Below are 17,240 nucleotides of genomic sequence, written 5' to 3' on the forward strand. Positions count from 1 at the left end.
ATAAGTCAATCCAATTTACATGTATCACATAAAAAAAATAAAAGCACATGAAAATTAACATTCAATTAGCTCCGTGAGTTATTTTTAAATATTTCTGCATGGATCTTAATTAATAATTCACATTTAAACTGTATTTTCCCTTCTTCACATACACACATTACATCACGTCATCAGACAGAGGGCGGGAAACTACTACTACTAAATAAAAAATGTTTCAATCATAAATGGTCAAATGAAAAGGCTATTGTAAAGCAAATTGGGCAAATTGTTAACCTTCATGAATGTTACTCAAGTCTATTTCAGGATATGTATTTATATTTTCTAATTTAACATGTACTTACCCCCCCCCCCCCCCTCTCGTTTCTTTTTGGTACACATATCTATAGCACTTTTGTTAACTAACTGTCTTTGTTGATGCCATTGGATGAAGTGAGTGGAGTATTAAGTGGCCGGTAGCTGTGTTTTGTAATTTTCCTTAACGTTTTCACATGCTGCAGGCCGTGCAAGTGCAAGCAACCCCTCCGTGTCAGTCACAAGGTCCAAACGCCACCCTCCCCTCCCCGCTCTCACACACACACAAATCCAGGGTGGATCAGTCCAAGTTCACCTCCCCTTTCCTCACAAGCTCACTCCCGACTCTCCACCTCACTTGTTGGTCCCGCGGCCTCTTCCACTCGAGTGGATTCATGCTCGGCCCTCGCCCTCCTCGCCCGCCATGCAGAACAACCACGCCAAAGAACACCTCTACAAAATCCTGGTCATAGGAGACCTGGGCGTGGGCAAGACCAGCATCATCAAACGCTATGTGCACCACAACTTCAGCCCAAACTACAGAGCAACCATCGGGGTAGACTTTGCCCTCAAAGTGCTCAACTTGGACCAGGAGACCGTGCGCCTCCAGCTGTGGGACATCGCAGGTACTTTGTTTTTTTCTTACCTATTGCTACTTTTCTACACGCATTGGGGTGGCAACTGTTAGTGTTGTTTGTAATAGTGGGGATTATAGGCTATTGTAGCCTATAAGCAATGGAATATATGATCAAGCGCAAAAAAAAAAAGATTTGCCCAACTTTTTAGATGTGGAAATTTACAATAAATGCTTACCTAAAGTACTAATAACGTCAGGAGTAAAAAAAAAAAATTACATAAATAGCATGGACGAGGAAATTATGTGAATAATTACTAATTAATTGTAACCACAATGAGCCATTTTCCAACCACCATGACATTATAGCTTAGAGATTTTTGTTTCTATTTAAATCCATGTTAAACCATAAGCAGCCTGTTTGGGAAATTTAGTTTTTCCTTCATTACAGTACAATATTAGCAAATTACAGAAAAAATGAACACAGGCTGCACATGTGATGTGCAAGGGAGGGGGTGGCTATAAACATGTGACAGTTTGTCTCACCTTGCATGTTTACAGTTGTTTCACACATAAGTGGCATCCTCTGTGGAAAATCCATAATTTATCCGAAGCCCTCCAAAGAGATTTTTGTGAAGTTATCAGTCTTTGCCAACAAATCTTCATTGAGTTGCAAAGAAATTGAAACAATGTTTATCAATTTGGGTTAACATATACGATTTCAATCCTATCATTTTTCTTTTATTTAAATGATTTCCCCCCACAGAATTGTTTTTCACACAGCAACACTCTCTACAATTAGCCCTCTCTATGAACACAATTGACTTAAAAGTACTTAGTTCTGGTTGTTGGTTTTAGTTGTTCAGCTAATCAATGATGGTCTGTGGCTGCGAGAGCAGAACCAATGCTTGCAAATGCACGCTCATCTCATGTGAGCGTCGCTTGAAGTTGACCTGCCGCTCGCAGCCCTGGTTGCACTTTCTCCACTAAGCACAAGCGGTCATGTGTCTCTGCCTCATGTGAGCCAGATTTGAGGCCCAGCTTGTTTATACCATCAGTGTTTATTGTGGCCCTTTTAGAAAGAATTGTACAACGTCCTGCCTAGCCTTTTATCAGGTTACTCAATTAGTTGCGCAAGAGCTAGTGGGATCTCGCTGTGTACTTCACTTTAATTAGAGCATTCTTTTTCCCATATACAGAAAAACTGAAGGATACAAGAGCCTCTTTAATATTCTTTAACTTTAATTCATTAAACACATTAAAAACAACTCCTGTAGCAATTACCTATAATATATTTAAATTATTGTTATTTTAAACAAGTGGCCGTATTGGAAAAATTCACCCAAGCAGTAGGCAGCATTCGAATCTCCACATACAAAACCAAAAAAAGAGCAATCCTAGTAAGATGACAATCAAATAGCGTTTACTTGAGGATCATGAATGTGATATACTCACAAAACCAGCCTCACATGCAAGTGGGCTGACCCATGGGGGAATGTGTGCGTAACACCTCCCACTTTTTTTTCCCCTCAACAGCTGACATTCTGTTAAGTGCATTCCACATTAAAGACATGGTCCAATAATGCCGGAATTACATGACTTAAAGCTAACCGGATTGTTCATATTTTCACAGTTTTGTACATAAGTCTGTTGTTTTAATGATGTTTTTCAAAGCAGCCCCCTGTAAGATGTAGGGGAGACTGGGGTTAGTTGTATCACGGGTAAGTTGTCACATTGCAATTTTCTTCTCCACCAGAGGGCGCAACAAAAAAGTGGAATACTAGTTTTCTTCATATAAATGGTCAGGGGTTGTGTACTGTCTGAGAAGTGCCAGTTATCTGTTTTGCACAACCCAAAGTAAACATTTTCAACTTCATGTATCTTGAAACAGGCGTCGTACCTAGACAAATTCTAGCAGCAAATCATGTGGACTTGTTAGAGGAGAGATTCAGGCATCTTGTCATGCCTCAGTCACTTCTCTGTTTTAAGCTAGAGCTTACTAGAGCAAGTATTAGCCAACTTGGCAGTTTGGGGCAACTTGTCACAGTCGTTTTGGGGTTTGTTGTCACATATGCAAAGAATGGGCCAATGAATAATGCACCTCTGGCAACTCGGTTTGCTACAGTATACCCACGTCAGGACTGGTTTAAGTTTGATGGTGAACCATCCATCAATAGATTAACTGAAATGCTTTATTTATTTATTTTTAATTTAATTCAATCTCAAATTTCCAGTTTAAGGGAAGCAAAACAGGCATTTGAGGCTGAGAGCTATGACCAACATGCCAGCAGTTCCTAAGGACTTGAATCTATTTCATAAAATTTTACATTAAAGTTTGTTCAGTGCCGATGGTAAATTTTCAAGATCAATGACAATTTCTCTGGCTGTAAAAAAAAACAACAAAAAAATCGAAAACAAAAACAAAACAAAAACAGGAGAAAATGTATAATTTTGTCCTTGTTTTATTAGTTGCAAAATCCAGTGTGACATCTTACCCCATATAGTGTGACAACTTACCCATTGGTGGGGCAACATGTCACATGTTCACTCACTCTACTTGAGGGCTTATAACTCTGCACAAAGTATGAAAATGACATGAATACAAAAAAATATACTTAAAACTTTGGTCTTTCATCTGATATACATTTTGTTCATATATGATGTATAGATTAAAAAAATATATATATAAAAGTATAAAAAGTGATACAACTAGCCCCAGTCTCTCCTAATAGTAGGAAATACGTTCCACACTGAACGTTAAGCTTTTTCTCAAATGGGCAGTTGAAGTCAACTTATCAAACTGCTAGCTCAGACCCGAGATTTAATGCCCATTCTTGTCGAAAGCAACTGTCGCAGTCCCAAACACCATTGCCAAAAGTCACTCCCAAAATGTCGATAGTTGACCCCATCTGTTCATCCTCCTCCATGCACCAGCAAGTAGGCTGGTAATTGCTAAACAAACTTGAGGCAAGGGACATTGCAGTTACACATGACCTCCATCACATTATGATTATCTCTACAATATAAAACAATCTTATAGAAAGGCTGTGTCAAATATTCCGCATTTACATATTTTCATTGACACAGTCAGAGAGGTATTAATTTAACAATATTGCTGTAGTTGTATTGTATCATCATGAGAGTATGTATGCATGTAAAGAATTGTGACAACAAAATTAACGTTTTAACATAAGTTTAAGCTACCTTTTAAATGTAAACAATTTTAATACTTCTCATATTGGATCTCATTATATTTGCAAGATGTCCTAATTTTGTGGTGGGCTGGTATACAGTTTAAATACATGTTGCTAATCTATCGTCATCTGCTAATCGGTCTGGAATTTTTTATTGTTATTGTTACTATTGCTACAAATTAATTAAATAAATGGATTTATTCATTTATTTACAAGCCAGTGAATAGCGCTTTTTGCCTGCATGGATAAACTATGTAATGAATGAAGGGAATAGAGTACAAATGCTCATTCTTAAGATTTGCCCTCAAAGAAGACACCCCTTGAAAATGGACTCCATCTAAATCTCTGGATCTATTAAAAAAAAAAAAAAAGGTACTGTATCTACAGTGACGTGAAGCTAGGAGTGGCAAAGTCATTGATGAATCCCATGCGTGTGGATGGTAAGACAACCAAAAAGAACAAGATGAAGGCACACTGGGCTAAATGTAAAAGAAAACCTGGAATAGAGAAATAGAAATAAGATAGAAATAATTTTTGACATTTACCCGCCAACTGTGCTGTGTTGATTTGACACGTTTTGGCATTCAAATGAGCACCCCTGCCAACATTGCCGCCACGTAGGCAAGACAACTGTAACAATCCGTAGTATGGCACCGCGCCACATGGTGGCCTCTTTGTTCTATTGTGCCGATGGGTTATTTTTTCTTTTTGCCTTTTATAGTGTTTTTTTTGCCGTGGACCTGAGTGGTCGTGTACCGAACTGTACACTTTATCGTGATAGCGCTGAGAACTTCTTTTTTTTTTTTTTGTCTTTTAATAAATCATGTTTATGTGGGCATTCAGCCTATTTTAGCGCCAATCACGCGTTACACAGCACATTAGCGTATCTAGTCTTCATAACTGTGTCTGGATCACAAATAATTTTTTAATGTTCATAATTACTGGCTTGTCTAAGACAGGCCTTCCCACAACGATTTGTTGCAAACTAATGTTGAGAAGGCTTGAATTTCTTTAAAGCGCTGACTGAAGTCAAAGATGGGAAAAGAAGTGTCCGGCCAACATTCCAACAGGGCTTATCAAATGAATGTTTTACCCTTCCGACATGCTCAGAGGTGGACACACCAAACCTTTCATCCAACTCCTGTTAGCGCCAAACGATTTGGTACCTTGCTAGCAATCAATTCTTCATCTTTCATATTTGCAATTATGCTTCCAATTTTGTGATAACCGTTTGGGGAAGGGCCTACACTGTCTTCATGTCCGTGTCGATAATTGCATGCTTGGGAGAGGTCTTTGAAGTGGAACAGAGATTTTAGAGCTAGTTTATTTGCGCACAATGTACAATGTGCAACAAAATGTGTTCTTCGCATTTAACCAATCCATGCGGAGCAGTGATTAGCAGTCGTGTCACACCAAATCCAGATCTTGTGTCGGCATTATGTAACCTGATAAGCATTTACTAGTTGTGGAGGGAGGAAACCATGGAAACACACGCTGGCATAAGGAAAACATGCAAATGTAACGCAGAAAGGTGATTCATGATTAAGTCAAACTGAGGCTCTTTTTGCAGCAACGCTTGCCACTCTTCCACCAGGCTACACCAACTCCATTTGTGTCTCAAAGCATACTTGGCCATATTGTGTGTACAGTAATATGTTTAAGTCGGCATCACAATGCTGGCGAGTGTGTATCACTCCAATCATTTGCCTGATCGGCACACCGAGCGAAGCGGCAGAGCATGACTGAAATAGACCAAATGCTGGTCAAAATTTGGATTGGCAATTTTGTAAGACTACAAATTTATTATAATACATACATTTAATTTATTTATTAACTCATTCATTGCCAGCCATTTTCACTGAAGCAACCCCCTTCACTCCCGGCTATTTTACTGGTTTATGATTGGTTTTTTTAGGCACACAGAATATTGTGTTCTATTGCAATAAAAACATGGAACCTACGAAAAGAAATATTAGAGTCTCTTCTTTCATCAGGAAAAAAAAAGAATATTTGTATCTGTTTCTGTTTTGCATCAATTTGTATTAGCTAAGATGAATCAATATTCACATACCTGGCAAAAAACACTGACAAAACGAGCTTATTGTAACATGGCCCTGGATGAACTCTTATACTCTGCTGCCACCTGCTGGTCGTTTTTTGTAATAACTACCATTGCTTTAAGCCACCTCTTCATGTCAGAAGCTGGATCAAAGTCTTATGTATGGTCCTGCATAAGAAAAAAAAACGCAAAAATAATTGGTAAATATGTTTTAGGGAGTGAAGGACAAAGTATTAAAACACTTGTATGTTTGTTGATTTTGAATGAGTTAAACACTCTGTATAACACTGATTCAGATATTGATGGCTGCCGTGCTTACTGTTTATGTGTGCATACTACGTGTGTATGTGTGTGTGATTGTCTTTTACAGGTCAAGAGAGATTTGGCAACATGACCCGTGTATATTACCGCGAGGCAATGGGCGCCTTCATTGTGTTCGATGTGACAAGGCCCGCCTCCTTCGAGGCAGTCACCAAATGGAAGGAGGACTTGGACTCCAAAGTGACACTAGCCAATGGGAAGCATGTGGCCACCGTGCTCCTGGCTAACAAATGTGACCAGGGACGGGACGTACTCACCAATAATGGAATAAAGATGGAGCAGTTTTGCCAGGAGAATGGCTTTGTGGGCTGGTTTGAGACATCTGCGAAGGTAAATGACACACAGTCACTCACACACTAATTGCAAGTAGAGGGTATAAAGGGCTTAAATCTGCCTCAAATGTAATATCCCCTTCCAGAGTGCCCTTCTGCAAATTTGCTGTATCTGAGGCATAACAGCAAAGTACAGCCATCATAGATTCGTCTGTGCCTTTCACACAGACTTCACACAAGAGTGTGTTTTAAGAAATAGACACTTTTTGGTACATAGAAAATGAAATACTTTGGTTTTCAAGCGCAACTAATACAACAAACTACTAAAAGTAGTGATTCTAATATTCATCATTCCTGCCAGGATGTTTTCTTTTGGTCCGCCAGTTTATAGATTTTTTTTTTCAGTGCACAGAAAAAGGTGAGCGTCCCCGAGCGGCCTTGCCAACGGCTTCGCCAGCAGCCTAGCTCTGGTCCAAAGCACTGACATTTTTTTTAATTGTTTTTAATTTTAATATTATTTTTTTACAAACAAACAAAATTGCCAGGTCAACAAACAAACAATTCCTATGAATGAAATCACTGGGAACCAGTTTTCCTAATTAACCAGTTTTCTTTCCCATTGGTACATTGTGAGATTACCTTAAAAGGTACACACAGGTCAGTAACCAAGAAAAATCTGGAAAAGTGATGAGCATTATTAAAGTGCCACTTTTCCACTTAATTATATACTCTGTGTTGTTTTTGTTGTGCCTTTTGGCATTTGCATTATTTGTTTGGCAAAGTTTATGCTACTCCATTGTAAAGTAAAGAAAAGCGTTATATTAATCCGATGCATTATTATTATTATTGTTATTATTATTATTATTATTATTATTATCCATCCATCCATTTTCTTAACCACTTTTTTTCCTCACAAGGGTCGCGAGGGGGGCTGGAGCCTATCCCAGCTGGCTTCGGGCAGTAGGCGGGGTACACCCTGAACTAATGGTTGCCAGCCAATCGCATTATTATTATTATTATTATTATTATTATTATTATTATTATTATTATTATTATTATTATTATCCATCCATCCATTTTCTTAACCACTTTTTTTCCTCACAAGGGTCGCGAGGGGGGCTGGAGCCTATCCCAGCTGGCTTCGGGCAGTAGGCGGGGTACACCCTGAACTAATGGTTGCCAGCCAATCGCATTATTATTATTATTATTATTATTATTATTATTATTATTATTATTATTATTATTATTATTATTATTATTATTATTATTATTATTATTATTATTATACAGTTGTTGTTTCTTTGTCCGGGTTTGGGACTTTCAATGTTTGGGTATTAGAGTACTGGTCAGGAATTGAACCAACACCCTCTGTATCAAATTCAGCAGCATGTACCACTAAAATTTACTCATGTAACTTTATAGTACAATACTGTACCTTTTTTTCCTGGCACTATTGCATGGAGCAGGTTTCGGATGTGCGGAATCAATGGTTGGTGGAATGTAAGAGCAATGCCAATAACGACTGCATTTCCAATAGCAGTAACAATAATGATAGTGTGGCAAAATTAAGGTAATTTTGAAAACTTGACATGGTAATTTGTAGCAAATCATGGTAAGGAGCTGAAATATATGGGGAATGTACAAGAATATGCTGAAAATGACAGGTAAGTCAGGCAGCATAAACATTTTTAATAAGAGAAAATATAACTAGCATGTCTTCACGACTTTACGGTCTAAAAACGTGCATGTTAGATTGTATGAAGTGTCTAATTTGTCAACATGGTGTGAATGTGAGTGTTAAAGGTCTCTCACCCAAAGTCACGTGAGCTGGGCTCCAGCTCATACACAAACTTAATGAGGACAAGCTCTATAGAAAATAGATTGGGGATTATTTTATTCAATCAAAGAACTTGATTAGCGAACATGTAGTAATTAATAAATAAATCTAGTCTAAGTCATGATAAAAAGCCACGCTTCCCAAAAAAGGTTTTAAAAAATTTACATCAGTAACAACGGGGCAAAGACTTGCCCTACTGTAACTAATAATACATGTAGCGATGTATTTAAAACCTGGCTGCAGCACACAAAGAAGAAGCCCCTAATAAACACATAGTAAGGCGCATAATCACTCAGCATATCAACGTAAACAGACGACTTTAAGAGTTCCCTAACCCGTCAAGTCAATTTTAGTGCCCACATATCTTGTTTATGTGAAGATATGATCTCGAAGTAGGTTAATATGCTTTGGGGCCACTGAGGACAAAGGCAGCGCAATGTACTCCACTATGCATTCAAACAGTTATTAGTTATTCCAGTCAACACTTCAGTTGCATATTAAAAGAGCATCATTCATGGACTTCTGCTGTGCCACATAATAATTGATCACATATGCTTCATATTCCGTTAGAAGTAATTGACTCCTCGGAATGTACTGTAACTGTGCTACCGTAACTACTTATATATTTATTTCTTCACTCAATGTTTTATATGTCTCCTGCCCAAATATCTGCTCAGGAAGCTAAGAATCCCGTTGACTGTAGACAAAAATGTTGACTTGCGTGGCGTGTGTGACTTGAACCGTCACAATGACACAACCGCAAAGGCCCCGCGTGTCGTGAGGGATTCGTTGCAGGAATGTCACAGCCAGGTGGTAAGGGAGGAAAATAGAACGAGACGTGCACGTAGACACGCACACACTTTGACACCCACCGGACACAACAGTTGGCACACCTGCGCACTCTAATGAGATCCGGTGCAACAGCTGCAACATAAATATATCGTTTATGGATATCATTTATGCAATTTACTTCCGGATTTAATTGTTCCTGGGACCAAGTTCAGGGTGTACCCCGCCTACTGCCCGAAGCCAGCTGGGATAGGCTCCAGCGCCCCCCGCGACCCTTGTTAAGAAAATGGAATGGATATACAGTATATATATTGCTCTTTTAGGGCCAGTCGTCAACTTTTAAAAGGCCAAATAATCGTTGGATTAAATTAGGGTGAGAATCAGGTGAAATGTAATTGTACATCTGATGAATGGCTCACATTTTGCCTTACATTGAATCCTCATGCAGCCCTTGGTGCACTCATTCACAGCTCATTCAACCTCTAATGACGCAGCATCAGGAGCTTTTTTTTCCAGCGCTACCAAAACACTTGGGGGCGGGGGGTGGGGAGGGGTTGTTTCTCGACGGCCTTTCTACCACCTGAGCTAAGCAACTGTTGAAAAATCAATAACAGCTGTGCCAGATGTTCCCATGTTGCAAAAAGCATTTGATTTAAAATGACCTCAAATAACATTTTATCTAATGTTGATGTGTTGGTACAGTGCTATCTCTGAGGCTGAATACAATCTGCACTGTGATGCGGGTCGACATCCAATTTGTTTGGATTCCGAAACAATACAGTATGTACATTAGGAAATAATCGGATCCAGGCTCATATTGTTGCCATTGTAAAATCTGTATTAACTGCACTGTAGGTAGCATTTTAACATATTTACCACAAGTGAAAAACAAGTTAACCTCTGTCAACATAAAAACAATTAAACTTTTTAGTTAAAAATGATGGCACAATTAGGCGATTTTCACATTCAGATTACACTAGCAAAACATTTTTTTTAAAGCATTAGAATATAGCTAAATTTCATCATTATTCCCAAATATATTTAGAACTGTGAGTAAATGAACTTTTTTCAACATAGCCCTGGTTGATCTATTTTGCTCTGCTCCCACCTGCTGGCCATTTGTGTAATTACAAAAATTTATTCGACCGTTCTTTGCGGTTGAGAGGCTGCATCAAAGATTTCTGAATGTTCTAGCATTAAAAAAACAAAACCAAAAAAAAAATCAAAAAACGTATAAACACGTCTTTGGGACACTTAAAACATTTAACATATATTTATACGTTTTGGGGAGCAAATGAGTTAATGACACGTTCGTCTATTTGTTGTAAATTGTTGTAAGTAATCCAAGTTGTTTTACCTTGTTGTACCAAACAAGATTTATTAAATTAGTCATTTAAAAAATACAAAAGGTGCAAATATATAAATGTAAACAACTCAATATTAGTATGAATAATATTTTAGTTTTGTTTACGATTATGCCGATTTTGTAATTGTGATGTGAATGAATAATTGAAAATGTAATTGGATTTCAATTAATTGCGCAGCCCTACGTGGTTCTTTTGATCAGCTCGCCAGAATGCTGTATTGTGTCTGGAAAGTTTGTTTGCCGCAAGTACTAAATGCTTAAGGCCCCTAAATTATAGAAATGAAAAAATTTTCCCTAACAATCAGTCTATTACAGGTTGTCTGTGTATCGATGGCATGGAGACAAGTCACGGTCTACATGTGCTAACCCAAACATAACGCCTAGTGACAGAAAACATTTTTCAATTCAATTATTTAGCATTGATGTTTTTTGCTGCTTCCTTTCTTCATGCTTAGGAAAACATCAACATCGACGAGGCGGCTAACTGCTTGGTGAAACACATCATTTCCAGTGAGAATGACATGCTCCAATCGGAGGTCCACGACACCATCACCCCCCACTTAGAGACGGACAAAGGCGGGACATGCTCCTCCTGCTTCCGATCGCAGTAACGGCTCTTGACACCTGGGCGTGTACGTCACACAAAGTTGGTCCGTCCGTGCAGAGGCAGAGCTTGTTGATGTTTAGGGAGAATGTTCTTCCCCTTCGACAGCTCGTTTTGAGCGGATGGAATATAAGGTTGACAAAGAACAATAGACGAGGCTGTGTGTGCCTGTCAAAGTCAAGGTCACTCGCATCTTTAGCACTCCCACTTCTGTAACCATGGAGACGCAGTTAGTCAATGAACAGAACGAGTGCAGCAAATGAAAGAATATCTCTGCTAAAGGTTCAGATCTTCAATCCGTGTTGGCTGTCACTCCATATGACCTTCGCATCGCAGTCTCTTGCCCACTCTTTGGTTTTCTTCACTCTATTGTTTTATTCCTTTGCTTTTCTACTGACTACAAAGTGTTCCTTTTTCTGCTTTGCAATTCCCAAAGCAGCTCTCCTTCACATAAAGCAAAACAACAGGTGAAAAGTCATATTTTGAAAAGAGGCCCCAATCCTCTATCGAAACTGCCCATTAAAATCCTGTCAAACGTTTAATTACAGTGCCTTTTTTTAAAATGTACTTTTCCTGCTTACTAAATATTTTATTTATAAATGCAATTAGAGAATAATGAAAACATTTATAATATTTTTATACTCACAATAGATTTGAACATACTTCCAACATTTAATAACAATGCATTGCTTTTAAAGAGCAAAAAAAGGTAAGCACAATAAATGTACTTTAATTTTGATCTACTGGTATACAGTGTGTGTTTTGAATTTTATATACATATATATACGTGTGTGTGTGGAGAGAGAGAGAGAGATAGAGAGAGAGAGAAAGAGAGAGAGAGAGAGAGAGAGAGAGAATGTCCGTAATTTGTAACATTTGTAATTATGTGATGAGTGAATATATAGCCATCCAAATACCTATGTACATATTATATTCAGACAGATTATAGAACCAAAAGAACGAGAATAAATCACAACTTTTCTGTCTACCTGATTACAGTTTTTGTCAATCAATTTGACAGTAGTTTCAGAACGTTGATGTCATTTCTCACAACTGTAACCACAAAACACAAAACAGTCACCACTTGTTTTTCAAGCTGTCCAACGTTCAAACCATTACCTTGTGGATTTATATATTTTTAAAGGAAGCGTGCACTCACAGACTCATTGGTTCAAACAACTAATTTATCATGAGATACCTGCGTGGTGCCTCATCACTTGTTGTTGGACACCAGCGGTGAAAGAACAAGCTGAAGAACGAGATCTATTGGATCTAACCAACCTGTGGGACTCCAAAGGCAGTTGACGGTTACTGGCTGGCCAAGCGGAATGCAACTACTGTGGTCGCCGAGGCAAAAACTTAAGCGTGGGAAGATGGAGAATGACATAGCCTATGGATGGCTTCGAAAGAATTCTGGTCCAACATCTGGCGTCACAGAAGGAGGAAGCAGTGCTGACATCAACTCGTGGCGTGAGTCGGTGCAGAGAATACTTCAAAGAATTCCACCGACATGCCTTCCCATGAGAAAGCAGAGTCTGGGGTCTCTGAAGTGGGCTTTTCTATCTCTGGGGTGACAAGGTCTCCCGGGGATGAGATCCGGCCAGAGTTCCTAAAGGCTCTGGATGTTGTGGGGCTGTTGTGATTGACACGCCTCTGCAACATTGCATAGACATCAGGGACTTTAAAATCCTCTAGACTCGTAGACCGAGGTGGTGGTTCCCCTTTTTAAGAAGGGGGACGGAGGGTGTGTTCCAACTCCATGGGGATAACACTCCTCAAACTAGTGAGGTCTATTCAGGCTGGAGATTCGAGAATCTGAGATTCGACAGACTGTCTGAATCTCAGATTCAGGAGCAGCAGTGTGTTTTTTATTGAACAGTGGAGCAGCATGGTTCTCAAGGGTGCATAGGAGTTCGCTCAACCAGTCTACGTATTATTTGTGGACTTAGAGAAGGCATTTAACCAAGTACCCTGGAGTATCTTGTGGTTGGTCCATGAGTATAAAGTACTAAACACCCGTTCTATCGCTGTACGATGGATGTTGTTAGAAGACTATCTTTGTCTTCCGCGTGTTCGTTGTTGTTCGGGTAGAGAGAATGTTGATTTTCTGAATACAGACTGGAGATCGGTGAACAGGTCCTTCGAAGGATTTATTTTACAGAATATTCTGGACACAAGCAAGTTTACAGACAAATGGCTGCAGTTCCTCTCGCAAGTGTGTAGTTACAGCAGACTCACAGCATTCTTATACTATCTTGAACCCCCCCCAGGAAACAGCCCCCAGTCCTGAGTTCAATACACATGATGACAGCCGGAAGTAGATAAGACTTTTTACACTTTTACAGCATATCATCAAATACACATTGACTTCAACCCCAGACACTGGCCCATTGATGTGGAAACAGACGAGGCCCCCTCCCCAAACCTCATTCAATACACTCATCAAGCTCTACTGAGGATATTAAAACAGTTCTGACTAAATCTAAACAGTTATAACTAAATCTGGGCAAAAGACTCTCAACAATGTCAAGAGTTTGGTCCGCATTGCTGACAGTAAGTGAGATTCGTTTCCAGTGACGATTGGACTCCACCAAGGCTGCCCTTTGTTACTGATTCTGTTCACAACCTTTGTGGACAGAATATTTTGGCGTAGCCAAGGAATTGAGAGGGTCTGGTTTGGTGACCACGGTATCACGTCTTTGCTTCTTGCAGATGATGTGGTTCTGTTGGCTTCGTCAAGCCATAATCTCCAACTAACTGGAATTGTGAAACAGTTGGGATGAGAATCAGCACATCCAAATCTCAGACCAGGGTACTCCGTCAGAAAAGGGTGGAGTGCCAGCTCAGGAATGATCCTGCCCCAAGAGAAAAAATCAAGGATCTTGAGGTCTTGTCACGAGCGAATTGCGAGCGAGATCGACAGACGGATTGTTGCAGCGTCTGCAGTGGTGCAGACTATGCATCGGTCTGTCGTGGTGAAGAATGAGCTGAGTCGAAAGCCGGCCTTCTGGAATTACCGGTCAATCTATGTTCCTTCCCTCACTTTTGGTCACGAGCCATGGGCCGTGACTGAAAGAACAAGGAGGGGGGGGGGGGGGGGGAGCACGAACAACCAGCTAAAAATGCATGAAGCGCTTCTCGCTGTTCAACATTCAAAAAGGAAATGTGAGTAATTCTGCAAGTACAGAATTAATTGCAGTGTCCATTCATCCATGTTAGGTTTGTTTGTTTGTTCCGGCCTCGGCGCTGGCTTCCTGGTTTCGTCACAGCTGCATATCACCAGTGGTTCGGATCGGTGGAAATCAACGGGCTCGATACAAGATGTGTTCTCTGGAGATTGTGAACTCACAAATACCGAAAGAACTCATCTTGCAGCGCAAGGTTACCTGGACACCTCCCTGGTGAGGTGTTCTGTGCACTGGTAGGAAGCCCCGGGGACCACCCAGGACATGCTGGAGAGACGATGTCTCCTGGCTGGCTTGAGAACACTTCAGGATCAGCCAGGAGGAGATGAAAGGAGTGGCTAGGAAAGAGAAAGTCTGAGCCCCTGTGACCCAACCTTGCATAGGCGGAAGAGAATCAATGCGTTAATTTCACCACAAAACAGGTGAGCTGCACTGACACAAAATGGCTGAACCCACTAATATGGTCATCAAAATCCTAACCTTTCATCATGTGCTTTGTGGAGGCAACATGAGTAGGGGAGACTGGGGAGTGTTGTAACAAAGGGATCTTTGTAACACTTTTAGTTTGACCAATCAGAAATGAGATGAGTGTGACATCATCAATTGCAATCTATGCCCACTTGCAACTTAAGCTTACTTGTGAAGATTCATGCTTCTGAGTTGCAAACTGTCTGTTCTGGAGCTGATAAAACCCAAAAATTTACATCCCAAATGTTTTTTGCACTGTGTTGTAGATACAATTGCTTGACTTACATAAGCTTATTTCGTAGTTTCTCTACATGTGTTGCATTAGCGCTAGCTTTGAAGCTAAATGCTAAAAATGGTTAGCTTGTTAATGGCTGCCAGGCATGGGGTTGTTACTCTTTTTAATAAGTGTTACAACCTTCCCCTTATGGCGAAATTTTGTACTGGTCAAATTTTTACACCATACCTAGGCAAACAAACAAAGTTCCAAACAAAATAAGGAAGATGCTGACACCTCAGACAATGAAAATGTCTGTATTGCGTGTTTATAACATTTTGATAACTCACAGCCAAACGAAGTGTGGATCAAATGTCAGCATTGTACATTTTGGGCCCCAAGAAGCCGGCACTTCAGACATATCAATCAACAAATATATTTACCACAACTTCCTTTCTAATTAAAAATAGGCCCCTACTGTTGTGTATTATGTCATAGGCAGTTTGCTTTCTGATTTTGTACTTAAAAACACACAGTCAAGTGTTTTGTTTATTGCTCAGCAGTTAAACTGTTCAAATGCTGTTCAGATGCTTTTATATATATATATATATATATATATATATATATATATATATATATATATATATATATATATATATATATATATATATATATATATATATATATATATACTGTATATATATCGCATTTATTTTGTACTTTTGATTCATTATTTTATTATTATTGTTATATTATGGTTATCATTCATCAAAGTGCTTCCATGAATTTATTAGCATGGATGTTCTTTAAGCATTGTTGCGTCAAACACCGATATCTGTTTAAATTGATAAAATTGATTTGCTGGACTGAACTTGAGATTGAAGTCAACTCAAAGTAGCTAAACTATTCCTTTGTTTGAGATTGTTGAATGATGATATAATTTGTCATCATTTGCGTGTTCCAAAAAATGGAGATGAGACTTCTTTGTGACAAAGGCTCCTTCGAAGGATGATTTATTACGGATATCTCCGGTCACACCAATTGAATATCACGTAAAGAGTGTGTCAATCCAAGAGTGTGTGCCCCCTCCCTTGCGAGAGAGAGCTCTTATACACCCCAGTTTGAAAGCAAAACGCCTTTTCTCCTCCCATGAATAAGAAAAACTGATTTGTTCTCACACAATATGTTACATAACAGAATTTTAGTACACAGTTCGCACCTGTGTTCCCTTTGTAGACAAAATATACTCTTCCGTGTACCAGCTCGTACTTTTCCCAAAACAGAATCTCAGTCAACAGATTGAACTTGACATACAGCGCGTGTGTGTGTTCTCTCTCAAAGTAGAATATGTTCTCACGCAGGACACTGAGAAGAAATTTTAGACAAAAACAAGGTACGAGATAGGTTAAGGTCAAGTTATACTGAGTTCAACACTATTTCACCTGCTCTACACATCTATAAAACATTTCAACATGGTTAAAATATGAAATAAAGAATTAAAAATGTTAATAATGTCAACAAGATGCTAGTTTAATTCTGAATAATTTTGTGTTAGGAACCATTTAAAATGGGTAAATCCAATACATTGCATTATGTCTATTTTTTTATTAGCTCTTTGTAAAAAAACAAAAAAAAAAACTGTATTTTATTTTGATATACCTTTTCTGTTTATTTCAAAGGTTATCAACCTATTCCCACCTGTTGCAAACTATTCCAACCTGTTCCAACTCACCCTATTCAACTGTTCCACCATTCCATCTTCAAGAAAATAACTAACTAAAGAACACAAGGAATTCGAGTTGTCCTTTGCGCTCAACAATTCAATTGGGAAGAGTTGTGGTGAAGTAACACGCATAATAATGATTGTAATTGTTACATCCATCCCCGAGTAGTGTTACAACTCACCCTGGTACCACTTTGTATTTAACATTATATTACATAATCTGTGATGGTGTAGTAGAAATCCAAGTGAGTGTCATTTATAGCAGACAAATATGGGCACCACATATCAAAATGTGAGATCTCTAACACAAAGAGCCAAGATTTACACGTACCCAAGCAAAAAG

The 17,240-nt window shown here is 39.0% G+C and overlaps 1 protein-coding gene across 1 annotated transcript; it reads left to right on the top strand.

The window, feature by feature from the left end:
- Positions 1–613: 613 nt before the first annotated feature.
- On the top strand, positions 614–12,163 carry rab38a (RAB38a, member RAS oncogene family). Its single transcript, XM_077566158.1, has 3 exons — positions 614–917; positions 6,489–6,769; positions 11,159–12,163. The coding sequence occupies exons 1-3, from the start codon at positions 716–718 to the stop codon at positions 11,312–11,314; spliced, it is 639 nt and encodes a 212-aa protein (XP_077422284.1). The 5' UTR covers positions 614–715; the 3' UTR covers positions 11,315–12,163.
- The last annotated feature ends 5,077 nt before the right edge of the window (positions 12,164–17,240 follow it).

This window comes from Vanacampus margaritifer, chromosome 5 (assembly GCF_051991255.1).
Source record: "Vanacampus margaritifer isolate UIUO_Vmar chromosome 5, RoL_Vmar_1.0, whole genome shotgun sequence".
NCBI lineage: Eukaryota > Metazoa > Chordata > Actinopteri > Syngnathiformes > Syngnathidae > Vanacampus > Vanacampus margaritifer.